This window comes from Haemaphysalis longicornis, unplaced genomic scaffold (genome assembly GCF_048455015.1).
Source record: "Haemaphysalis longicornis isolate Haplotype H1 unplaced genomic scaffold, Haemaphysalis longicornis Haplotype H1 scaffold_1, whole genome shotgun sequence".
Classification (NCBI taxonomy): domain Eukaryota; kingdom Metazoa; phylum Arthropoda; class Arachnida; order Ixodida; family Ixodidae; genus Haemaphysalis; species Haemaphysalis longicornis.
In genome coordinates, this window is record NW_027526203.1 from 407,323,738 (window position 1) to 407,350,238 (window position 26,501).

Consider the following 26,501-nt stretch of genomic DNA (forward strand, 5'->3'; position numbering starts at 1 on the left):
CGGGAATTCAAGTGGGCATGTGATGCGGCCTTACCAGGTAAGACGAAGGTTTGCGGGTTGTTGAAAATGATTTTTCTGCGAACGCAGCCCACGTGCAATTTGCTGGCATTCTGGAATGTTCAGATATGGATTGCGACGAGCAGAGGCTGGAGGAAAGTTTGAACGAGTGCGCGGGCATTGTCGAGTACGACGTTAAACCCTACACGGACAACCCCAAGGATAGAGACCGCATCAAGACAGCGTGCACGTGAGTCACCCACTCTCCTCTGTCATGTCGACCATTGGGCAAAGTAGCTAAATGCAACAAACACCCTTCCAGGAACCTGAGGGAAGCGCAGAACTGTGCTAAGCTGGCCATGTTTCAAGTGTGCGACAACCTTGCGATGCCCGACAGCGTCAACATAAAGAAACTGCTGTACAGGATCATCCAGAAGTACAACTGGACATGCACACTGGCCAATGAATATAAAGGTATTTAGAACGCATGCCTAGCTTTCCGGCATATGTTCGGCCGCATAGAAGGAAGCGGAAGTTGTCCTACACAATCCCTACTTCACAGCTTTACCATCGCCGGCATCTCAGTGCGGATTGCTTGGGGACCCTTTTCAACTTTTCTTGAAATCCTAAATGCTTGCAGAACGTAGTCACCCAACACACCCAGTAATTAGAGAAGGGAGTCTCAAAGTACCTCAGCCAGAAATTACTGCTCCATGCCCATCAGATAACTTGGAAACTCGCTCAAAATATTTTTTTTTCCCGGTCTTGGCGTTCTTCTACATCTCGAATTACGTCATTAAGGCCATGTAGCGGCTGTTGGCCGGTTTAGTTTCAGATGCAACAATGAACGCATTCGATAGAAACTTTAAAAATAAAGCTACAAAAGAAAGTAGAAACGGAAGGCGTATCTGCTGCGACGCGCAAATCACGCAGTGCAGCTACGTTTAGGCGATAACTATAGCTTTTGCAGTTCTTCCAGACACGAAGGAAAGAGTGAAAGTGTTTCTCGAAAGTGCTGCAGGGTTCCTTTAAGCGAGAAATGCGGGTAAATTCTGATGAAGTTAGTCATTACAAGTGTACGTCCTTTAGCGACGGTTACTTCACTGGCGCGTGTCAATCCCCGGGAGCTCATTTATATAAGCGAAAGCTTTTTTTTATCAAAATTCAATACGCCGGTTATCTGGCCTACTTAGCTCCCAAAACTGGACCTTGATAGCGCGCAGCAGGTAGGAACAATACATCTACTCTACGCGAAGCGTCCTATATCTAACGAACAAAAATTGTGAATTGGGATTTATCCTAGAGGGATTTCTAAGTATTCTCAGAACGCTGAAGAGCCCCTGAAGAAACCCATGCCGCCGAAAAGGCGCCATTTCGAAATATATTTCCATCGCTGCAACTAAGTTACTGTGTTCGCATTTTTAAGATATGCTCTCTAATTTTCCGCTTCCAGCAAAATTGATCTGCGACAAGTCAAGTCTGTTGGAGAACATGACTGAGTGCTTGGGCTTCATTACTGTCAGCCAACCGAGCCAGTTCCACTCGTCTGGAAATCGTCGCTCCGAGTTTATGTGCAGGTACGGTTGAAGAAACATTCCAACTAATGGCAGGCCTCTCACAATGCTTCTCTTTTCCTTCTTCTCAAATCTACAAAAAATAGCCACTACCAAGATTACAAGCAGTGCATGGTGGACAAGGTCATGAGCCAGTGCGTAACACACGAAGATATTTCGGAGCACCCGGAGTTTGTAAACGTCACCAACGCCGCTGTGGCGGCAGTCAAGCTCGCCTGCTCGACTAAGTTTTCTACAGGTAAGGTGCTACTTTGAACAGCTAGTTGGTGAGCTTTCCGTGTTCTTTGAGTTGCTTTTCAACACGCTATATCGCTTGGTCCAAATAGGATATAGATACAGAGGTGTCTGAGCAAACGAACTTTACATAAATCGGTACAGCATGTAGGTTCGCGAATCTTTAAAATTGGGCGAGCTCTTTCCGTACTGGCGCTAAATTAGTTAGCACGCATGGTATTGGTAGTTATGCGAATGGGGATTGGGGGGCGGGGGGGGGGGGGGAGGTTAACTGCACTAGGTAATATTGCAGCCACGTTTAAATACGGTCAAAAACAAAGCAAAGGCAGAAAACGGCTTGCCACTGTATGGTGGCGCCATCTAGGTTCAGTAACGTAAACAAACGCGCGAACGCCGCCGCTCCAGCCCGGCCGTGCTCAACTGGCTGCAGACCGGTCGGTTCCTGTGATGTCATTGCAGACCACGAAAACGCACGATTTAGCGGGAAAATCAAAATTTTAACATAAATTGATAAATTTCTCTGTGAATAAAGCATCGTGTTTTACCGGACAAGCGCTGAGGGCACTATAAAACCAGAAACCTTTCGAATAAAACAAACTTGTATTTTGGCCCCTTTAAAATACGCTGGCGCGAGTCTCAACTGGCCTGCCGGCTGCCGCTATGTACTGCCTCAGTAGCGATGGCGCCGACATTGCACAAGGCACTACGCCGTTTTGGCGCTTGAGAATTTCGAATTTTCTCGCGCAATGACGCTCACCTTGATGCTTTTTATTCTAGATAATTTCAAATTAACCTATATAATAGCTTTTACCTTTGAATTGTCGATCAATGTCTTCCACTGAATGGCATGTGAAATTTCCGGGACCAGCTCATCACTTCCAATTAACCGAAATTTTCAATTAAAAGGTTTCCAATATCGAGAGTCGACTGTCATACTACAATTACCAAAAGCAACATGGAATATGTAATAAAAAAAACGAACTAGAGTGAACATGATACGGGGCTAAAAATTTCCTCAATGGGGCTAAACATTTGAAAGGAAAAACCCAATACAGTGAAAGTTCGTTAATCTATACCTCGTTAATTCGAAATTTTTGGTAATTCGAAACAGTCGCCGCAGTCCGGTTCGCAGTACATAGGAGACCGTGTGTAAAACGTCGCGTTAACTCAAAGAAAAATTGCCGCCTCTACGGATAATTCGAAGCGCGCGCCGCCGAGCGTCATTGTCGTCAAACACCAGGGGAAGCTTTTACGGCCGAACGATAGGTGACAAGACTGGTTTTTGCAAGTATTGATGCTCGGTGCTTCGGGTGGTGTCTGCTTGTGACGTCGGGGATGGACGAAGCTGGGGAGTCAGTGCCGTTGCGCGACACTCTTCAGGGCGTCAGTTTTGTCGATTATGTTTTAGTTGATACCTGTGCATCGGTGTGTGGTGCCCTGACTGATGAGGACATTATTGCTCAAGAACGGGTGAGCAGCCCGTTGCTGAAGGGGCAGAAGACGACGAAGTGCCTGCGCGCCCGTAAGCTTCTGAGGTAATGGAGGCACTTAGTGTGGCGCGTCTCTTCTTCACCTTTGAAGAGGGTGAAGAGGATTCCCTGCTCCGCGTCCGCGTGCTGGAACAAAGAGCCGCTGTTGTGGCACTCAGAAAAAAGAAGCAGATGGTTTTTTTTGTGATTATTTCGGGCTAAAAGTATTTTTCGTGCCCCCCAACACACACACACACCCCTGAAATCCATCCATTTCTGCTCACTTTCACTATTTCGAATTTCGTTTAATTCTAAACTGCTCAGCGTCCCCGTGTAATTCGAATTAACGAGCTTTTACTGTACATTCCATCAGCGAGCACTGCGGTGTTTCCTGGGAACTAAACCAAACTGAAGGCGAAACACATTTCAGACGCGCTTTGGGGCACAAACGGATCTGATAAAGATCAAAATTAAAAGAAACGGAACCGCTTTATTTGTAACTGAGACACGGTCCAAACGCAGAAGCAGACAGGATCATATGCTTATGGGTCTAATCTTTGGAATAGCGAGCGCACAACGTCAATTCAAGGGGGATAAGTTTGCAGTTATGTTTCGGCTAACGCATCTATTGTTCTTGTGAAGTCGTTCGATGCACTGATTCGAGTAATTGTGGTATCCAGCTGAGTCCATGCGTGTACTGCACGCGGGAAAAAATAATTTTATAATAATGTTTTATATGCTTCTGGTTAAGCTGAGCACACGGGCCGATATATGAGCTGATAATCCAGGGTTCGAGGATTGAAGCTCAGTTCGGATTACAGGACTGACGCCAAAAAAGTGACGTCCAAAAAACCGGCACCGAAATTACGACGCCACGAAAACTTCCGTAGTTTACCAAGATACGCGTCGCGTGCGCTTAGGAGCTGGTAAAAGTACAAGAATGAGTGAACTCGTTCCCGATAGAAAGTCCTATTCTCCCATGAACTTTGTGCTGATGTGTAGAAGCTGCTGTGGGCGTTAGAAATCCTGTATAAGAGACGCAGCGGCACCAGCCAGTGAGGGGAGGGGGTGGGAGAGAGATGTATGAGAATCGCCCCTTGCCGAGCCATCACCACCACTTCACCTACTCCCAGTGACGCGCATTGAAAGTGCTTTCTTCTGCAAGCAGTTTTAAGCGTCTGTTCATAATTTGCAGCTTCTAAAGCACTGAAAGATGTTTTTGAAGCCAAGTATACTGTCCAATTTTCTCCACGTCACATGAAGGAGCAATTACGAAACGCGTTGTTCATACCCCCCCCCCCCCCCCCACACACACACACACACAAGTTGTCACTCTGAATCCACACTTCAAACTAAAAGCTTTCACTCCAGTGAAAGAGGGGGGGGGGGGGGGTGTAATGCTTCAGACAATATTTTTGCATAATGTTATTGAATAGCATTCTTGAAGAACTTGGCATCAACGATTTCAGGTAAAAGCTTTCAGCCACTCCCGGGCGCGCCGGTGCACTTCTATAAAAAATTAATAAGACCGTGAGAACTCCTCTTCCAGATTAAGATTTGATAAGTGCGTACAATGCTCTACTAACGGGCAAGCAAATGTGCAATCTGCCATGCCGCTTTGTTCCTGTTTCATTTTAAAGCATGGTTTTACTTCGTCGTTGAGCCATAAGCACGAGGGACGTGCAGTGCACACGCCTGGTAATTTTAGGGCGCAGAACTTAAGCGTCCACTACTGTGGTTTGGCGGCTTCATCTGCCTCGTAACTGAGCAAACGAAGGAAACACCGAATGCAGAAGGAAAAAGGAAGAGAAGTGTGGCGAAAAAGTGAGGGGGAGCGCGGTATGCCGAGGCGGTGCCACAGAAGCTGAGCATGCGCTGCTTGATGCACGTACATAGGTGCTTCGGCAGCCTCCTCGGTGCTCCTTTCTCTTGCGGTAAAGCAGCTCTCTCTCCTCCTCCTAGTTGCGTGGCTCATCCGAACCACGTGACATTTGCGCGGCAGGTTCAAACGATTTACATGCTCGGCGCCGACGACGCGGTGCGAGGTAACGGCAGAGTAGCGGCGCCGCCGTGGGTTCGCTGATCGCTGATCACACTATCACTTCCGGAGACGCAGAAAGCTATGCGCTGTGACCGAGAAGATTGCAGTTCGCGCGGCGCACAAATTTCCTTTTGTGGAATATAGTAATCGTCAGCCTTTTTTTTTCTAATAGAAGTCGATTGTACGACGTTAATAGCTAGGATTCGGAACGAAATAAGCGCAGAACATCTCTAGAGTAGTGCGACATGACTGCACCTATTTGTCTCACTGGCGAATCTCATCAATGCGCAGGAAGTCTCTGTTCAACGGCAAGCCTACGAAAACAGTACACAACGTGCTTGGGGTACCTGAGGAAGTTCGCCATTCCAAGGATACATGACTTGTCGAACCCGGCCAACTTGATGATAGGCTGCAAGTATGTTTTGCTTTCCCGCTGATTTATCTGCCATCCTGGAGCAACGTTAAGGTTTGGGCTGCTACCTGTTTCAGATACCTTGAGAGCTACAAAAAATGTTTGGCTTTGAAGACTGACATAACGTGCACAAAGCTTAAAAACTGGGAGAAGAACCCTGTGAAGCGCCAGTTCGAACGACCTTTGGACATGCTCGGCTCATTTTGCAGCGCAGGTAAAAATACTTGCGCTCTCCCCTTCTGTGCATTTTCAATTGATGTACTTATTTTTTTATTTGAATGCGCTAACTGCGAATTATGCGTAACCTTAGTGAGGAATAGGAGCAGTCCAACTGAATAATGCACTATTTTTTTTTTCGCAGATGTTCACTGTGAGCCCAGCAACATGGTCAAAGAGTTCGAGCAGTGCCGCGGGATATTGGAGTACAATTTAATACCTTTTTCGCTGGACAAGCAAAACTCTGAGAGGCTACAAGTCGCTTGCTCGTAAGCAGGCCTTTCTGCTGTTCGCCTAGCGGTTTTTAGGGGACGGGGTATTGATTAATTACAATGTGAATTGTATTGCTTTTCCAGGGCATTGCGAGCCTACCAGCAGTGTCTTGCGATAAAGCTGGCACCTTGCGAGTCCCGCCCGGGCTTCGCTTCCGACTTGGAAATCCGCAAGTTTACTGTAAACACAGTAGAGCAGTACAAATGGGTCTGCGACTACGTGCCCCAGTGTAAGTTCTTTCAGAGAACGTAGAAACGTTTCTCCTGTCATTCATCATCAATATTCGAGTTTGTGATGAGGGGGAGTGTATAGAATATGGGTATTCTTCCGTAACACATGTTTTGAGCGACAGACTAAATTTCTGTAATGGAGTATTATATGCCACACAGGTGTAAATGCACTATTATTAAGCGCTGAGTTGGCTGTTGCTACACGCAATCTTGCAACTTCCAATCCTTCATTAAGTTGTGAGCGACTAGCAGGATAGCAGAGACGTATTCACGGCTTCGCAGTATTGCTTCACAGTCCCTCATACTCAGCAATGCTAAAATAGCCGGTGTTTCCGTGCAGCATTGCTCCTAAATCGTCACACATGTCCGGTAGACCACTAATAAATGATTTAAATCAATTGAAAGGTTAGTTGAGGCCCGTTGTAGAAGCGAATAGCTGTTGTTCCTTTAAACATAAGTAATCACCGCTTCCTCGTAGGCGCTGTATCTCAATTAAAATCAGGTTAAACATTTATTTCACCTAGGATTACTGACGCCAAATTATATTCTCTTCTATTGCTTTAATCTAACCCGCCGCGGTGGCTCAGTGGCTAAGGCGTTGGGCTGTTGAGCCCAAGGACGCGGGTTTCGTCCCGGCGGCGGTGGCTGCTTTTCTGATGGAAGCGAAAAGCGAGAACACCCATGTGTTCGAGATTTCGGTGCACGTTATAGATCACCAGGTGGTCAAAAATTGATCCGGAGACCTGCACTACGGGGCGCCTCATAATCCATGTGTGGCGTCGGCGCGTTAACCCCACAATCAATGATTGCTTTAATCGATGCTTACTGGTCTAGCAATCATAAAACAGCCCTTTCAACACTTGAGCGCATGGCATTTACAACGCATTCAGAGCAGTTAAGGTCCACCCTGGCTGGGCAGTACGAGGGGGTTTCGGGCTATTTTCGCGGTAGATATTTCATAACCCCTTTCACTAGAGTCACGGGTGAAGACATCTAGAGAGATTATCGGGTATATTACGAGCCCCTATGTCGGGTGCGGAACTTTCATATGCGCCAATAGTCACGCAGTTACGCCGCAACTATATTTTTATTTAAGGGGCTGAAGCGAAAATTCTTTTTTTAATATTTTTTATGTACTTTAAAATTTTCAAGCTTTTAAAATCCGGGTTTCGCTGGAGAAAAATAAAACTCTTTCTTTTTTTTCTGTAACCATGTGAAAAAATGTTTGTTACGCACTGCTTCTTCTTCTTAACTACTTTAGTTCACAAACCGCCCTAATTAACGGACCCAGTACATTTGTAGTTTACCGCTTTAGTGCGTACGAGTGACAAATTTTATATATCTAAAAGAGCAAGACTAGACAGGCCTACTGAAGTAATAATAGAGAGTTTGAGCATAGCGGCTAGCGTACGCTTACGCTAGGGCGGCGGGTTACCGGAACCTGACTGCACATGCTCCCGAGGGGACGGCGAGGAGGTCGCCTTTCACCGGAACGAATGCGCAGGCTCGGCGAGGCATGGGTGCCAGACGAACGCGCACCTGCCCAGTCGGGTCCCGTAACCCGCCCCCGTAGCGTTAGCGTGCTTTACCCGTTATGCTAAAACTATCCGATATAGAGTTTTGGCGCTCCGTCTGTTACCTACTTTCCGTTCGCACCGTGTGCGAACGGTGCGAAGGGACACCCCCCACCGTAACGAATGCACGGGCATGGCGAGGGCCGGCCTGCGGAACTAATCCACCCTACCAGAACGAATGCATGAGGGCCCAGTCATGTCCTGGTCAACACGGTCCGAACGCAAAGGACGGAAAGGACGGAGCTTACGGAGTATTAAAACTCTCTATGCTCTAATTGCATACATATATCGTAGCAAACGCTTTCTTCCGGTCCGGTAGCAGGGACGTTCGCTGCCGTGCCTTCTGAGTGAAAAGATTAGTGTAGCTTGCACAATCTGAACTTTCTCATTTATACGTGTTTACAATTCACGGTGAGAATCAAGTTGCGAACGCACTCGGCGATCGGCCGCGCGGTCTTTTCGTAATTCCGTCGTTTCGTAATTCCATACGTCAGGAAGTGTCCACAAACGATGCTGTCCAATCGAAATAGGGAAAGTTCCTCTTTCTGCAGCACCTGCCTCACCACTCTTTGGGACACTCTTTGGGTGTACGGCAAGGCTTCTTTAAAGCTTAAAGCCTTGGCCCATGTACGAACCCTTCCTGCCTCCACATTACGCATTCCGGTGGAAGCGTTGACCTCAAGTCCCCACATGCGCTTTTACGTCGACTCACCATGTTACTCTCCACTTCGGAGAGCTAACACACCTTGCGCGAAAGTCAGGACTGCGTATGTCTACAACATACCACACAAAACACTCTTGCGGGTTCGGCAAATACATGAAAGAGAGGGAAGAAAGGGGTGTCAGTGCAAAGTGCTGTTGCACGGCGGCGCGACGCCCTTTCCTGCCCGCCACATTCACTAAGCCCCCTGCCCACGCATACCTTGCCGTCAAACCTCACATGCCGGTGGCTGCGCTTACCTAAAGCCATTTATGCGGCTTTTATACTTTCCTGCAATGCATTCCTTGTCACCTTCGAGAGCTAATCGGCCATCCATTACAGGCATGCTCGTCTGTCTTCCGCCGCCCCTTCTGGGGGTAACATTGTCCGCTGCGTCACCCCTTTCGGTGCAAGCGCACACACGAAATACTGGTCCGAAATCTCAAAGCTCGCCGGTCTTTCTTCGGCCTATACGGTAGCACTTTTCATCTGGTTTACTGCCTCTACTTTCTGATGACAAACGCTTGCTTCAACCGCCAAACCGTGAATACGAATATCATTTGCTGACTTGGAGTCGCGCGCTTCCTCAGAACGACCCCGCCCGGCAATTACCTATTGCGTCGCGACGCTGAGTCGCTACAATACGCATAGTAACCCCGCACAAGAAAGGCTGAGCCAGCCCACGAACATTGACAAACGGCTCCCGCGTTCACGTTGCCGCCAAGCAGACCAGCGTCAGCGTGACGGTTCCGCAATCCATGGCTGCTTTCGTGCTTTGTGAGTGCTATGAAAATAAAATTGGCTACTATCACGTCATGAAGCAGACAAATTTATAGGAACGCAGAGATCGTAAGTTGCACAAAAAATGTCAATAAGGCATAAAGTAGGTGGGGGGCTGAGCCCGCACGTAAAAATAGTTGAGGTGGCTCTCGGCCAATGTAGGCCGAAGGGGGCCAAAGTAGCGATGCAGTAGGCCTGCCGCAGCCCGGTAGAGTGCCTGGAGGATCATCCAGGCACCCTGCCGGAAGCCCGGGGGACGCACACCCTCTCGCGTGTTTCCAGGCGCTTGCAGCCATTTTAGCACACTGGATTTGGCGGCCCGTAGCTTGCGCGAGTTATGAATTACCGTATCTGTGATGAACGTAAATCGTCACACGCTGCAAGAAATTGACCTGACGGGTACCAAAATGGTCCATAATGCTCATTGTTGGAAAAAAAGATTCGTTATACCATTATTGAGGAAATTTCAGCTTTGCTAAACCACGTCCTAAACAAATGAACGTCTAAGGAAATTTCAAGGGGAATTACGATTGCTTCGTTATATCCATCAGTTATATCCAGTTTCGTTATAACAAGGTTTTAGTGTAGACTGTGTTATACTATTAATAGCTAAAATTCTGTGTCAGTAGCCCTTTAGGTTCAGTTTTCGTAGCCCTTCAAATTAGAACAGCCATAAACTACAATCGGTACTCGAAATTTCTGCGTTTCACAGGATTCTGGCGTCATTTCTAGCAGTGAACGCCGTTTTTAGTTCTCGCAACACTTACTGAAAGATAAAAAAGTAAATTTTTCCTTTAAAATCAGCACTGGAGCATTTCATAACACTATCGGCGTCTGTTTCGGGACCAAAGGGTGTTTTCTTTCTAAGAAATTAGCCGAATTTGTGCAGGAGTTCCTCTGCGCATTTTCGTCTCATTAAAGGGCCACTGAAGCGAGTTTGAAACAGTGATTACCTTATCTGATATAATTCTAGAATGCGTAGACCATGTTCTGACCTCCGGCCACTTACGCGCATATATAACGAGAAAAGGGGGTTGGAAAGGGATGTTTATCTCGCATCATCCTCCATGTTATCTGCTGATGTCAGCTACGACGACACGCCAGTGAATCTTCGAGGATAGATATAGCCTATTACTAAGTTTAGCGAACGGAGAATGGGGCTTTCTCTTTCTGCGCTCATCACAGATAAACTCAGGCTGTGGACTTCTGCCAAATAGCAAAATATACAATTATATAGATTGGTTCAACTACACAATTAAGATTTAAAAAGGGCTTCAACTAAATAACTTCAGTGTGCCTTTAAGGCTCCGGGAATCGTATGAAAGCGGAGCATTCAAGCTACGTATTAAACGTTCCCTGATGCATTGTGCGCACTTTTCAAGGCACGTGTTACATTTACGTGTTAGTAAAACCATGTTACCTTTTTGCATAATCTCTTCAGCGGCTTTCGGTTTCACAATTAGTGACGCACAAATCGTGGTGCCAAAAACAAAAAAGAATCGGGCGTCTATACTAGCTGCTACCCCGATCCCCCCTCCCCGGAACATTGGGGGAGGAGCTATAATTATACACCTATGCGTTTTAATCAACATCGACCACCAAGTTTTGTTGTTTAAATGTGTTTTAAATGCAACTGTATCTCATTCACTCGCCTTGTCCCTCCATACGGCGTTGTCCGTCCACACCCCTCCCCCTACACTATATAAAAAAAATAATAGTTAGCGGCGCCCAGTTTCGATCCCACGACCCTGTGGGCGGAACGCGAGGTACATGGTGCTCTTCCCACTGCGCCACAAAACCGCGACAGAATCAAATGCTACGAACGCGCCTTATATCCTTGGCTCATTCAAACTACGTCAAGAAGCTACTGATACAACGCATGATGGGGCAATGATTAACACTTGCAATAAAAGAAAAGAAGCTCCAACTTACAGCAACAATGATGGAGTAAAGGTCGTTGCGACAGCGAAGCCCCAAACATACCACTCAGAGAGATGACCAAGATTGGCCAATAAAACATAATAATAATCATAAAACATAATAATCATACGCGTTCCCGACACGTTTCACGCGATTTCAGACTCAATCCAACGGAAAAACCAAGTGAACCTCACGATGCGTCGCATGTACACAGGGTCCCCTCGCGGGGAGGTGGGCGCATTTTTTTTCTGTTTCTTTACGCTCTTCATTGCATTTTTGTTTATTGCAGCTGTTTGTGGGGAGACAGAGACACTGGCCATGTTTCAGGAGTGCTTCAAGTACATCGCCAACCACACTCGGAAGACGCTGGCGGGAAATGGACGAAGCAAGGCCCGCTACTTTGAAAGCATGTGCAGGTCAGGATTGAATGCATTTCTTTCGGGGCTTTTATTCATCACTCACTGCTCGTTTCCAACCTGCGCGCTTTGCTTGTTTCAGTGACGTCAAGGCTTACCAGTTTTGCATACATTCCGCAACGGAAAGTGCCTGCAAGAAGAAGTTGTTAGTCTCGGAGTCCAGCAAAGTGAGGCTGTTCACGAGGAACTATTTCAACCTTTATAACTGGAGTTGCGATTTGTTCATGGAAAACTACGCCAAGCTGGACAGCGCCTATCCTGGCAAAGGTACGTCCTGGATTGAGTCCAGCCTGTGCTCCCATTATAGCCAATTAAAGACGCGCCTATACATCGAACTTCTTTTTCAACAGAGACAGCATGTACCAAAGCAAGTCTTGTTTCGGCACTCAAAAGCTGCACTGGCTTCTTACAAGTTCGTGTGTATCCTAAACTGGACAAATTCCTCGACGAGGCACAGCTCTCCGATGCTTGCGGGTACGAAATGTTTTAAAAAATCAGGTAGAGGAATAGGGAAACTGTCTCCTCTTTTAAGAGGTTATCGCTGCAAATATCAATTTTATTTCAGAGGCCTAAGGGATTTCCAGTACTGCGCAACGATGCAGGTTCATAAGCAATGCGTTGGTCGGAACCTACAAGTGCTACAAGACCCAGAAGTATTGCATTATACGAAGGCAATTCCTTCAGACTACAGTTGGGTCTGCACAACAAAGAGCCACACCGGTAAGTGAAGCTTAAAAAGTTGTAAAGACTACGCCGCAAATTTTGTGTGAAACTGCCGCAGAAGAAAATGAAGGATCAAGCTTATATCGGGCCACTAATGCTGATGCCAATTTCAGAGCCATTTTGCAATGAGGATCGCTTGGTTGAGGACCTTAAAGGTTGCTACAGGATTATCCAAGAGAAGGTGACGCCCTATTTACACGACAAGAAACATCAAATAAAAACAGTGCGAAGCGAAGCGTTGGGACTGCTAGCTTGCAGGTACCGTGAGTTAGCTTAACGCTGTGAACGCAGCAGATAGCATACCCTGCATACACGAACTTATCGCCTGTTGCAATTCTTGTACTCACTCAGGAGTGTGCTGGATTACCAGTCCTGCGTTAACAGAAAAACTGAATATTGCACTCGATCCTCACCGCTGCTGCAAAAAGCTGAAGTGAGATACTACACCTCGGATGTCTTCCACATGTACAACTGGACGTGCTACCAAAGTGAGCCCTCAGTTTAATAGTCAGAGTGAGTGCTAATTTGCATTTTTTCAATGGAGCTTAATGTCTGACGTTGTCTGACATGCAGGAGCTTTAACGTGCCGCGTCACTGACCTGGTCAAAAGTCTGGAGACCTGTCAGGGCTTTCTTGACGTCGGGGTTTTGCCCTTTGCTGGCAACAATACGAAGCTCAACCAGATCTACGCAGCGTGCAGGTCGGTGAATGGTTGCTTTCTGGCCCTGTAATTAGGCCTCATTGAGCATTTGGACTTACGAATACCCTGGGCCTTTTGCAGAGGAACTCAAGAGTTCCAGAACTGCGTGAGGAACACCATTTGGCGACGCTGTCCTGAAGGCAGCGACGCACTTAATTCCCCCGAAGTGATGCGGTATACAGAAGAATTGTTCGATAAATTTAACTACACCTGCCGGGCCGCAGCAGAATTGTCCAACGGTAAGGTGACGACACGGTGGCGTGCTATGTTCCACTGTAAAAGTGGGCAACTTACAGGCCTTAGAAAGTTAATTTATCCCTTTAAAATACAGGATCCATAGCGTTACGTTCAACTATACAATTGGAAATATTTGGACAGAAAATACGGCAGCGATACGTTCCCACGCGTTCGCTTCCACCTTCGTAACCAATCTCGCCGAAAGAGGAGGGAATCGTTTCGTGGCGCAGTGTTCAGGGAACAAAGCTTAGGCACCATTCTATACAGGGGTTTATTTATCCAGAATTTCGGTTTTTTTTATGGGGGGAGGGGGGGGGGTGTAGAAACCCTCCTGGAAGGGTAGTAGTGGTGATGGGGGGGGGGGGGGGGCATTAAATTTTAGGGGTGGTATGCTCGCGGTTTAAGAATCTTTTTGGGGGACGTCGAAATATTTCTAGGGGGTGTTGGGGGTGTGGATAAACCCCTGATGGAATGAGTCTTAAAACCCAGTTAAAACCGGTGGGAGGATCTTACGAACGTTTTCCCATTATTCATTTCCGCATCATTCACCTTATGTCTTCACCGCAGTGCTAGGGAGCTGAAGGCAGTGCACCCCCAACGGGAGGAAACTGACTGTTCCGAGGCCAAACAGTCAGAAAGCAACGCCAGTGCTGGGTGGGGGGGACTAAAAATGATCAGCCTACAGATACCATGCCCTACATGGGTAAGAGAAGCTTCTGGGGATACACATCCGGTCGACTGTCCATGCCGTGTAGGCTTGCATGAATGTTAAGATAATACGGCAGATTATTAGCGGGCGACCAGAATCAGTAATTAAACAGCCGTTCAGGAATTACGCATTTATCAAAGTTAATAGAAGAGAGCACACTATGATATGCCGTGGCCAACTCAATGACGAGAAATTACAATGATTTATAATTTTCAGAATGACTCTACTCGTGAAGACTTGCATGTGCATGCAGAGCGCATCGTTAAAATCTCACAGCACCAAAAACCGTCTTATCACAGACATCGTGGAGATTACTGTTAAACAGATTTTTGCAAAAGAATTCTCTCATGCTTGTAGCTCCGTATTAAAGAGCCTCTAGGCCTTAAGGCCTGTCGCTTAACCCTTAACTCCATGTCATCATTGGCGACCGCAACATAAAGGCATGCAGTAGATCACGCTATACCTGCTGGTGTTTCTTTTGTACGAATCTTTTGTCCTGTAGGCCCAATTTTTCGATTTCAAACACTTCTACGCGCAACACCTCCCCCGCCACCTTTTCGCTATCTTTATGTCACGTTCTGGGCAAGCAAAGGAGTACTTAAAAATGGCTACCATCACTCCAAAATGCGTCCTGCACAAATGAAGACTTCTCAGTTTCGCTGCGATGTTACCGATGATACGCTGATCAGTCAATTCAATCCGGAGAATGATTTCGCCATTAGCGAGAAGATGCATCAAGTCATACTCTCAGCCGAGTAAAGCTTTTTTAGGGGAAGCAGAAAGGCTCCCCCCCCCCCCTCCCCCGCTGCTTACAAACGCTTCCGACTGCCGCCCAACCCCTCACCCTGCACGGACACACACGCGCTCATTATTGTTGCTGATTATACCTCCACCGAGCTACATTCCTAGCTAAGTCATCAGGGCCGGGACATAACTCCTGTGAGTGGCATTGTGCAGTATACGCCAAATAGCAGCAAAAATGTTTCCCTTTACTGCTGCAACTTTTAAAAATGCACAAAATAACACAAACAGCGTTGTGAAGTGCGTTAGACGTACAGTGCGCAACACCCTTGTCTATAACACTAAATTCAACATCAACTAGTTACCTCTATAAACTGCGGAATCAAACTTTTCACTAAAAACGTTTAGGTCAAAATATACGGTTAAGACTTCAGAATGACACAATAGTTCAAATAGTTTTCGGCCGATGCAAGATAAGGCTATAAGTACGAAACCAGTGTTGTATAGACAAGTGTGTTGCACTGTTACAAGGGTTGGTAATATGTTCCATAATATAATAGGTAAGGCGGATTTCCCATCTACAAGCAAATTAGTACCTTGAAACAGTTATAGAGGTGTAAATAAGAAAAAAAAATACAACTAGAAAAGGTATTTGCATATTGGGAACCATGGACGTTAAACTCGTTAAATATTTTTTCTGCGCCTAAGTAAACTTTAGATGACAGATGCAGTAATTCAAACCTGCGTTTTTGCAAGCGGTTTTTTCCTGATGGTACACCGCCAAATTGGCAGTGCCCGCCTGTATGTTTAGTAGAACCGAACGCAACCAGCCCAATGTCTAGCCTTGGCAACAACTGCGGTGCACACAAATTGGGAGATGCCGCGGCGGTCAGGAAAAGACATGAACCAAGTCTGGCTATGGTATGCACCCCCGGAAGGAAAAGCAACCCAGCTTATAAGGGCTGGTCGTCGGTGTATGCGGTGAATGGCTAATAGTCCATTGGTGCCCCTGCAGAAGAGGGTAATTATTTCTCTAAAAGGACGGTGTATACTCTATTGTCGCCCCGTCTTCCACTTACTCAAGAGGAGCATCATTCCTCTCCAGCTTGTTGTGCTGCTGCTAGCTGGCGTGGCTGTCCCGCCCCCTAAGCATCCTAGGTAATGTCATCACTTTTACCTGCACTTGTTTTCAAAACTCGTTTTGAAGCGCCAATCTTTGAAACTGAACATCTTGCGATTTCTTGGGCTGGTGGGCCATTTTGGCCTATGAGGAGGGCGAGTCTGTGGATGCCGCTCTTCGTCGGCGTAAGGGATTATGTATGAACCCGGAATATGACCAGCGGGATCGTGACCTCATAGGCACCGCTCTTCACGTCAGTGGACTGGTGGATGAAGATAGGGAAGAGAAAGTGGGGTGAAGCGGAATCAGATGGTTCCGCTATCCTTAAGAAAGGCTTCCCATAATTGGTGCAGTGAACTCAAGTGGTTTTTTAACCTTTTTTTATTACAGATTCTGTTTGCACAAAAGAGCCTTTAGAGGACTTCAAGACATGTACTGGATTCCTCACTACCAAGGTGGCATCTAGCTTAGAGTCAATTCATGATACACGTTATCTTTTGCAAGCGTGCAGGTAAGTGAAATGTACTGTGTCCGCTAGCAGATTCGAACAGGAACGGGAACATGTAGCACACAATACATTTTAAACTTGCCTTTTTTAGGTCATTTCTCGACTATAGGCAGTGTATTGAAACAAATTATGCCAAGCATTGCCGTTCAAAGACCTTGCCTGGATCTACGAGGTACCTGGAGTACACGTCCGACCTGTACCAGAGATACGCGTGGGCGTGCACTGTAACTCAACCACCGAAAGGTAAATCGTATTCCTTTACATAGAAAAATGTAACAAGCCCCGGGAACACTTTTTATCGCGCAGGAAGCTGCGAAAAGAACGAGGTCGTGCAAAAGCTTCACCAGTGCTTGGGATTCATCACTGAGAAAGTCGTTCATGTCTCGCAGTACCAAAAATCTCAGCTGAAGCTGAATGACGCCTGCAGGTAGGCACCAGGCTTACTACCTGTGCATCCCGCGTGTAGCTTTCGACTGACACCCACATTCGTACGCTTCACCTCGGTGCACGCAGGAGCCTCGAGGAGTTCAAGACGTGCGTCTACACCAAGGTTTTCACAACGTGCCCCCGCCACGCCGAGCGCTCCGCAATGCTTCTATCGGACGATGTTGCACACTACCTCGAAATGTACAAAGAGTACCGGAGAGAATGCGACCTTTTCAGTTCATCGTCTCAGGGTAAATGCGCATAGCTGCGCTTATACATATTTTGCTTAACAATATGTGCGCATAGTACCCGAAGCATGAATCCGATCTACTTTAAACGCTGCTTCATATTTTTTTTTTCCTTAACAGAGAGAGCATGTACAGAAGATAATCTCTACCTACAGTACAAAACCTGCGTTGGGTTTTCATCGTTGCACGTGGACCCATACATCATAAATATGAGCTTTCCAACAGACACCCACCGGAGCTTGGCATGCAGGTAGAGCCCTTTTCACTACCCTTGAATTCGAAAGAGCAAAAAAGACAACACCGTATTTAAAATATCGGTCCAGCACCGCGACTACGCCTCGACGGCTGTGCGAGTTGATTTGGCGCTTGCATGGTAAACTGCTCAATGTAGGTGCGGGATAATTTAAGTAGAAAGGTTGATCTCTTCGCAGCGCCTACAAGGACTACAGCGCCTGCCTTTTCAAGAAAACCGAGGAGCTATGCGGCGATCAAAATGGATACGTGCACCACAACAATGTGCGGTACTTCATGGGAGAAGTTCGGAGAAAACACGACCGAATTTGCAGGCCGAGTAAGCTTTACATACTCTACTTAATATCAAGCCACCATAGTGTGAACAAGAGGATGCAAGTGCGGAGGCATAAAACACTTTCGAGTTGTTGCACGAAGAAAAGTAAAACGGCAAAAAAAAATGATTCATTACAATGAGCAAACTGCAGAGCTTGGGGAGGACTTTTACTTTTCACTTTCCCATGACTAACCAAATAGTTTAGGGGAATGGTTTTCGGTTTATTTTCTCCTGGCCCGTGAATACTTGCCAGAACTTCCACGTCTACAACACTGGACTTATGAAACACATATAGCCACGCCATTCAGTTGGCGACAGCACCACATTGATTGCTATTCCGATTCTTCTTACTATTCTGTACGGTCATGGGCAAATTAAATGCGGACACGAAAATATGAATCAGAACACGCAAAACTGAGAAATACTATTCGTGAAGGCCCAATAATGGCGCGCTTGGTACAGTTGTAAAGCCACATTTCCCTACATTGTTACTGTAACTAGACCAGGCACCCATTTGACTTGCATAAACAAAAATCGCCACGTTTGGGTATTCTACTTAATATTTTCGTGATCGCGTTTTATTTGTCCTTGATTGCACAATTCACCATTGCAGCTGTTTAGGTAAGCTTAGAAGCGGAAATTTAAAATACGAAACATGTGTGCCACCTGTGCTTAGCCCTACCATAAGACGTCCATTGACAACAAATACATCAACGTTTGCTCCTTGATTTGGCAAATTGAGTGCTTAACTCTGGGGATACCAGGCGCGTATGTTATATCTTTGCCACTAGATGGAAGAGAGTATTATATGGAAGATAGGTCTGCATTCAGAGTTCTTGTTTGTTCGCTTCTCGCTTTTTCAGAGGAAAACGAGTGTAAGCTTGTAGAAGTTCTTGATCTTCTGAGCGAATGCAGAGGATTTCTGCTTCTAAACGAGGCGGCCAACCCCAGCGACTCAACAAATTACGTGAAAGCCACTTATACGTGTAGGTACGTACGCTTTTTTTACACTATCAAAGTAGTCATTTCTTCCAGTAAAATTAGCCATGGGTAAACGATATACCGTTAGGGCCTTCAAGTGACCACTCTTTGTTTCATTGTCAATGTACAGTAAGCAACAATCAAAACACGAACATCCGGCCTATGAGGCGATCAGCGGTATTGGAAAGCCGCGGACGTCGACAAACTGATGTATTAACCTGCGTGCAAACTCGTACACACGGGCTATTTTGTATTCCACCTTTATGAAAAACGCAGCCTTCGCAGCAGAGAATCCAACCTGCGACTTCGGAAAATGCAGTCGCTTAAAATTTTTGCTTTAATTTTAGAAGACTGTGGTAACGTTACAACGCACACACATGCACAGACGCCCACACCCATCCACGTTCAGTTTTAGAATACTCTCCAGCACTTGTATATTTGCAGTCTCGTGGGCTTCTTGAATGTCCAGAAACGCACCATAATGGTCTAACCCCCCCCCCCTTCCCTCTCCCACACACACCCCCCCAATGTGAATTTATATCCGCTGTGCTAATTAAAACAAATTTCCGTCTGAGTACCTGCGTTGTCGAAATTTATTCCGCAGTTCGCCGGGTTTTTCATCTCCTTACATCCATTATCGAAATGATGCTGTCCTTGCATGCGTTACGAACCTATTCAACACTGATGTTACTACTGTGGGTGGTCTGTATGACTATACATCAGCTTTGTTCTCTACGCCTTCACATATTAAGCGAAGCTTATATGGTCAGCGTTCCACGTTTTTTTATATCCTAAAGCAAGTACTCCCGAGGCCCCACGTGTCATTGAAGCGTGAATCGTTGGAAAACGAACGTTCCGGTGTGTGCTATTAGCACGCCGTCATGACCAAAGTCGCAAGCCATTCAAAACATAAGTTGCCCTTTACGATTATACGTCTCTTCACTTGGATGCGCGTCTCTAGTAGATTAGTTATTATTAGCTTTATTCTTTAGCATCAGACGAGTTAAAATGACGTGTGCGCGAATGTATGTCTTTCTTAGGGATGACAGCCATCGACTCCCAAGAGAAATAAAATTTGCTCATACTTTACACTAAAATTCTGTCGCCTCTACGTCGTGCGCTAAAATGTCTTGCTGGTCATCCGCCTTCGCATGGTGTAATGGCTTATGATTTTAATTCATCCTACTCCGGACCCAATCATCTCGTATTTGCTTAGCCCTTTCAGTGCCCTTATCAATATTACCTTAGTCTTTGGTCGAGACGGGTTTATCAACTGCGTTGGTATCTCGTCGGGTTGCAGCTGCCGCTTGGATGGGGCGTTGCTCCGCGAATCGTCTTAACTTCAGGTTTCTCAAATGTATTTTCTGGCAGGTTTCTGGTGGGATATATTTAATACCGGACATAATATTCACAAATGCTTTCTCCCCTTGTAAAGGATTAGCGAAGGGTGCTGCCACTAGAAGAACGAACATGTAAAAATATTCTCACAATGAGACAGCATCGCGATTAGTAAAGCGGGTGGCGGGAACGGTCGCGTACCGATTTCCCTAATAACAACAACGTCACCTGCGTGATCGTCATCATGTATACACTACCGTATTTTCGCACGTATAACGCGTACCAAAAGTGCGAAAATTGCAGGGGTGAAGCAGAGGTGCGGATTATATGCGAGGTACTTCCTTTGGTGCAGATTCACCACAATGCGCGTTGGGCCGTGATGCCCTTACAGCAGTAGTAGCGACTAAGTCCCTGTTATCCCATTGACAGGGCTTATTCTGCACACATAGCTCAAGAATATACCAACCTGAAAAAATGTATGCAGCAAGTCATCTAGTTACGTAGTCAGCTGGGTAAATTCTTTCGCATAAACAAATGTGTAATGTCTTGAGTAGTAGCTTTGGTTCTTCCTTTTATGTGTTTTATGTATGCGGGCAATACGCGGGGATATTTTTTTTTACTAGTCGACGGAAAGTGGGGGTGCGGGTTATATGCAGGAGCGGGTTATACGCGCGAAAATATGGTATTGTGCTACACGCCAACAGCAAAAAGAAAGGATGCAGCTCGCGTCTACCCGTATGATCCATTTCACTGCCGTTGTACAACAACCTAAAACATTTGAGCGAAACTGAAGCCTGAACGAGACTTCCCGCTTCTAGTAGTGTCAGCCTGTTTTATAGGCTTACTAAATGAGGTTTGAGTGTCCTTTTTACAACGCGTGCTCAGCAGAAGTTTCTGCGTACATTTTTTTACCCTTTCAAGGCGTTTTATGCAGAAAAAGTTTAAGAAGCTCAGACTGTCCAATTTCAATAGTCCTAGGTGGTCAAAATTAATCCGTAGCCCTCCACGTGCCTCATCGCCTGTGTAGCGGCGGCGCGTTAAACCCCACAATCAATCAATCAATCAATCAATCAATCAATCAATCAATCAATCAATCAATCAATCAATCAATCAATCAATCAATCAATCAATCAATCAATCAATCAATCAATCAATCAATCAATCAATCAATCAATAAATAAATCAATCAATCAATTAATCAATTCAATAGTCGCGATTAGTAACGTCACAAATCTAAATGCGGGATAAAGTATGGCAACGCGATACCGAGGTTTAAAGACTAGTATATTGGTATTTACCCCTGCGCAACCGACATTTATAGCCCAACTCGTTTTTTTTTTAACTTCAACGCTCCTTTAACGTGCCCTCGACTGCACCTGCGGCGGCATAAGTGTGCTCATTAAAGAACTGCGAGTGGTCGGGCGAACGCTGTCATGTCGACGCAGCAGTGGCCACTGTGTCGGTAATACGGTACCGTGAAGTTTATATTTCATAAAGCTTCTACAAAGAACTAAAAATTTGAGAAGACAGTTTTAGGACGGAAAGTTGGGCTAGTTGGTTAGTCGATAAAGGGTACATTTCACTAGCGCGAAAGACGGACCACACGAGTAAGAAAAACACAGGACGAACGCTAGAACGCTAGCGTTCGTCCTGTGTTTTTCTTACTCGTGTGGTCTGTCTTTTGCGCTAGTGAAATGTACCCTTTATCGACAGTTTTAGATTGCGCACTCTAAGGCAGCCCCTTGATTCAGCTTCATCAGCGCACCCGAGCGACTAATACATTCCTGCAACACAGCAAATTCGGCGAGTGACAGCACCGTGCATACTTTTGATTAAAAAAATTGCCGCATATCTGCTCCTTTCGTTGCAAATGCCGACGAAAGACGACAGTCGACTGGCGCCCTGCCATGTAAGCACCTCCCTTCTCTTCCCCGCTCACCTCTCACGCAGTTCCTCTCCCGTCTCGTTCTTCCCAAGATAACACGCTTAGAGGTTCGCTCAAGTCAATTTAAATTTACCGCGCTCTGCTGCTCCAGACCGGGTGCCTCGATGTCAGCACTCCCGTACGGCGGAGACGCGCGTTTTTCAAGGCACCCTACTGCAATGTTTATAGAACCACGTCGCCCTGTTCCACGTGCATTCCAAGCGGAACGTGGAACCTATCTAGTGGAACCTTTCGTTACTGTTGCCGTTTGCTTTCTTAAAATTCCCCCAGGAGGTATAGTGGCGCGGGCAACAGCAGGTGACGATTTTCGGCAGTTGATGTAGTATTTCATTTGATATCGCAAAACCAAGCACCCATGGATTTTTTAATAATAAAACACTGCAAATATCACTTATGAATTGCCTTCCTCACATTTGCGTAATGGTTCGTTCTTATTCAACAGTGTTGACAAGTATGAAGATTGCCACCGGACTTAGGCGTTTAGGTTTGGCTGTGGGTATATAAGACTATTGTGCAGATGCAGTTTCACTTTGGCTGGGTGGCTAAATCGATTCGCAGACAGACACCAAAATTTCTGTGTTTAAGTAGCCCAAGACAAACTATCGTCTTTCAAAATAAGATCTGTGCTGTGGTAATGCGCGATGTAGAACGTCAGGCTTGCATTGCGCAATACCACAGCGCAGACCGAACTGCTTAGTCAAATGGTATGTCATTCGTCAAATTTGCTTTATTGAAGGCACGGATTAGTCGTTCGGGTGCGCTGCGATGACGCTGAATTAGGGGACTGCCTTGAAGTGTGCTTGGCCACTGTGTTTGAATATGTATTGGTGTCGAAATTTATTTTATGTGCAGAGCACTTTAGGGGCTCTCCTTGTCGTAGCTCGCTCGCTGGACCCAAGTGGAGCCCCACGGCGTTCTGTCGTAGCGGCGTCCCACAAAGGCTTCGATAGCCAAGCGGTTTATATAGTCATAAGCGTTCGAAACTCGTGGACCGCTGGCGCTTGTCATACACCCCCCCGTTGTTTATAGCAGAGAAAACTGCAGGTACATTTGAGGCAAAAAATACGTAATTAACCGGCAGCGGCCGCGTTCATTTAGTTACGAACGCTCGTTGGGTTGGTTTTTACGATAGTAAGCGAAAAAAAGCGGTAGTGCAACGCCGGCACGTGCGGTGGGAAAAGCAAGCACAAAACGAACAGAACTCCCGCTGGCGCAGTTTCAGGAACGGGGCGCGCGAGAACTGCGAAGGCGGGAAATTTTAATTGCATTAAAGAAACCTCCGTTCCATTCATCAAGAGAGGAGTGAGACAGAGCGGCGAAGAGCCTGATGGGTGGCAGCAGTGAGCGGATAACGGCGCTACAGCCCATTGTAGCGAATCACTGCTGTGCACGTCCGACGGTTTTCACATTGAGTGGAACGGCTTTAATTTTTTTTTTTTGTCCAGCCACCCGCCACAGCGGCTCAGCGATTAAGTCTTTCTAAGCCTAAGCATGCGGGTTTGGTCCTGGCCGCGGTGGCTGCTTTTCAGACGGAGGAGAGAAGCCAACGCACCCGTGTGTTGAGATTTCGGCGCATGCTGAAGGTTCTCAGGCGGTCAAAATTATTCTGGAGCCCTCCATTACAGCGCGCTTCATTGCGCAGGTGTAGCTTCGGCGCGTTCAACGCCCCAATTTAAATTTTTTTAGCCCCCGGAAGTCGCTACCGTGCGCAAAACACAAATTGTGAGATAATAACAGCTTCAGCACGAAGAAGAAAGAGCAGAAATTCATGTGCAATATAAGTACTGTTTACAGTTAGAAATCAGCCTACCATTAACATAGGTAGCTGGAACTCTTGACGTTCCAAATTGAATAATTGTGTTAGCAAAGGATAAAATTTGTGTTACTATGGAAATAATTGTTGACCTGATTTTGTCGCATTCCTTCTTCTAGGGGTCTACAGAACTTTAGGAGCTGCGTCGACCTCACCATAGATGATGTGTGTTTCGAAAATGTGTTAGTTCCCAAAAGTAATGAAATCCAGGAGTACAAGGAACTCGCCGTGCTAAAATACAAGTGGGCTTGCGAAGTGCTGGGAAGCTTAACAGGTTCGTTCTCGGGACGTTTTTTTTAACAACGCGACAAACTGCGTTACTTTATTCTTTACCTTCGTTCCACGATTGTTATTATTCGTCTTAGACAAAGAATGCAAGGACGACGACGTCGAGCATCACCTTCGCCAGTGTGTCGGGTTTCTCGGCACCGTGGTCGAGCCAATAACTCTGGATTTTGCGAGCTCTGCCGAAGAAATGGATCTAGCTTGCCAGTAAGTGAGCCGAGTGAGGTGCTCGACAGCCCGCTGTTTGTCGCATTCCACTAATACGAACAATTTATTTTTTGGTATCGCTAGGTTTACGAAATATTTTCAGCAGTGCGTCCAAACGTACGTGAAGAATAGAACGTGCAAGAACAGCCCGCTGCCGACAGAGATAACTCGATACATAACTGACCTGTACTATAAGTTCGCATGGACGTGCAAACGACCAGGTAATTGCATCCATCGTATTTTAAATGTTGGTTACGTACGCTCACGTGTGCCGGTTTTTTTTTTAATTGTAGAACAATGCGACAAAGTAGAACTCATGAAACGCCTGAAATACTGCAAAGGAATTTTGACTCACAAGGTTCACCCTTTCATGGACAATAAGAAAAACCGAACTCTCCTGATAAAGGCATGCCGGTAAGATCTGGGTAGCTCTTGTGTCGCTCTATTTAAGAGCCGACTACTGATCCCCGCTTCTATTTTTTCATTCTCTAGCGGACTGAAGGACTTCCAACTCTGTGCTCAGCATACCTCGAAGATGTATTGCAACGACAGTAACACCCTCATGGCTCATGACGTTCGCTATTACACTTCGGACATCTACGAGCACTACAAGTGGGTCTGCACCTACAGTGAAATTGGTACGTATGACTCGGGTGCAGCGCAGAAAATTTATTGTGTTACAAAGAAATTACCTCTGTAACCATTTAATAGTATCACAAGAAATGGGTCTAAAAGGCGCGGGGGTTTGATCCCTATTGGTGCAGGGTGTATTAAGGAAGTAGGCGAGGCACTAAAACCCCCGCATGAGGTAATTGAGCCCGTTTCAGAGAGCCTCTACGTGGTCTAAATTTTTTCGTAGCTCATCATAGGCCGAATGTAAAGCTTCAAAGCCATTTTAAGTTGGTTGGAAAAGGCCGGATCTTGAGTAAAAGCCTGAACATTTTAAATAAGTGCAGAAATCAGGTCAGCAAAAACCTTTACCACCAATGTCAAAATATTTTGTTTTAAGCATCCCACTAGCTATAAAATCGAGCAATATATTAGCCCTATAAGCATTTAAAGTGTACATACGGCATTATGGCCTGTCAGCGGTCTGTACGTCGATGTGTAGTCGCTTAGATTGGGCTTAAGTAAAAGATATGGGAGCAAAATGATTGAACGTTCATAAATACGAAGTAACTTAAGATAGCGGGTTTGTTCGCTCTAATAAGTATTATAATTTAACGAAACTGTCGCGGGTCGCCAAAGGCGAGTCGAGGTGGTGGGGTTTGGCTGAAGGACTTGCAATAGAACCTTTGCATCCCTCCGCAGGCATTTTGTTTTCCACACGTGCTTGGGTAGATGTTTCATGATAGCAGCTGTTTTTCCCCATGGCGACGGAGTTCTCTACTTACCTTATGATTAAACAGCGCAAACTAAACGGGAATTGAGAGAACTACACAACACGAGCGCTAGGTCGAAGTTATAACGCAAGAAAGAGCCCGATGAACAAGTAATAAAGTGCAACAAGGTCGAAATCTGGGCTAGTTTGCTACGATTAAACAGCCCAAACTAAACGGGACGAGAGAAAAGTACACAGCACGAGCGTTATCACTCGTGTTGTGTACTTCTCTCTCGCCCCGTTTAGTTTGCGGCGCTTAATCACAATGACTGTATACCAACTAGCCCAAATTTCGACCATGTTACTCTCTACTTGCCACTTCATATTCATCCGAAAAAAAAATCGGGCTACCCCGTAAGTTCACACGATTCGACGTGGTAAGGTTAGCTCTCCCATTTTCTTTTCCCTTTTTTACCTTTATGAATGAATGTTTGATTCATTTTATTCAAACACCGCCCTTGCGACAGACGCAGAAACAGGAGGGCACAGCACGCGCGCGTCTGTGTCTTTTTTACGTCCGTCGTCATGGAGCTGCGTGAACGAAATTAATCAGTAAGAGCTTGCCCAATTGACAAATCATCTGTACGTTTGTCGTTCAAGAAATGAAATCGTAACCAGCAATTATGCCCAAACAGCTGGCCAGTTGTTTTCTGTGAGGTGGGTTACGAGCTGAGAAGTTTTCCCGTATACATTAACCGGTTAGTTAGTTAGGACTGTGCAGTGCAGCCGAGTTAG

At 46.1% G+C, this 26,501-nt stretch overlaps 1 protein-coding gene across 1 annotated transcript in view; it reads left to right on the plus strand.

The window, feature by feature from the left end:
- Positions 1-14,186: 14,186 nt before the first annotated feature.
- LOC144161354 (uncharacterized) overlaps positions 14,187-26,501 on the plus strand; it is a 151,244-nt gene continuing 138,929 nt past the window's right edge. The window contains exons 1-3 of the mRNA XM_077692105.1: positions 14,187-14,199; positions 16,881-17,001; positions 17,088-17,251. Of these exons, the coding sequence (XP_077548231.1) occupies positions 14,187-14,199; positions 16,881-17,001; positions 17,088-17,251 (298 nt within the window). The remainder of the gene's footprint in view (positions 14,200-16,880; positions 17,002-17,087; positions 17,252-26,501) is intronic.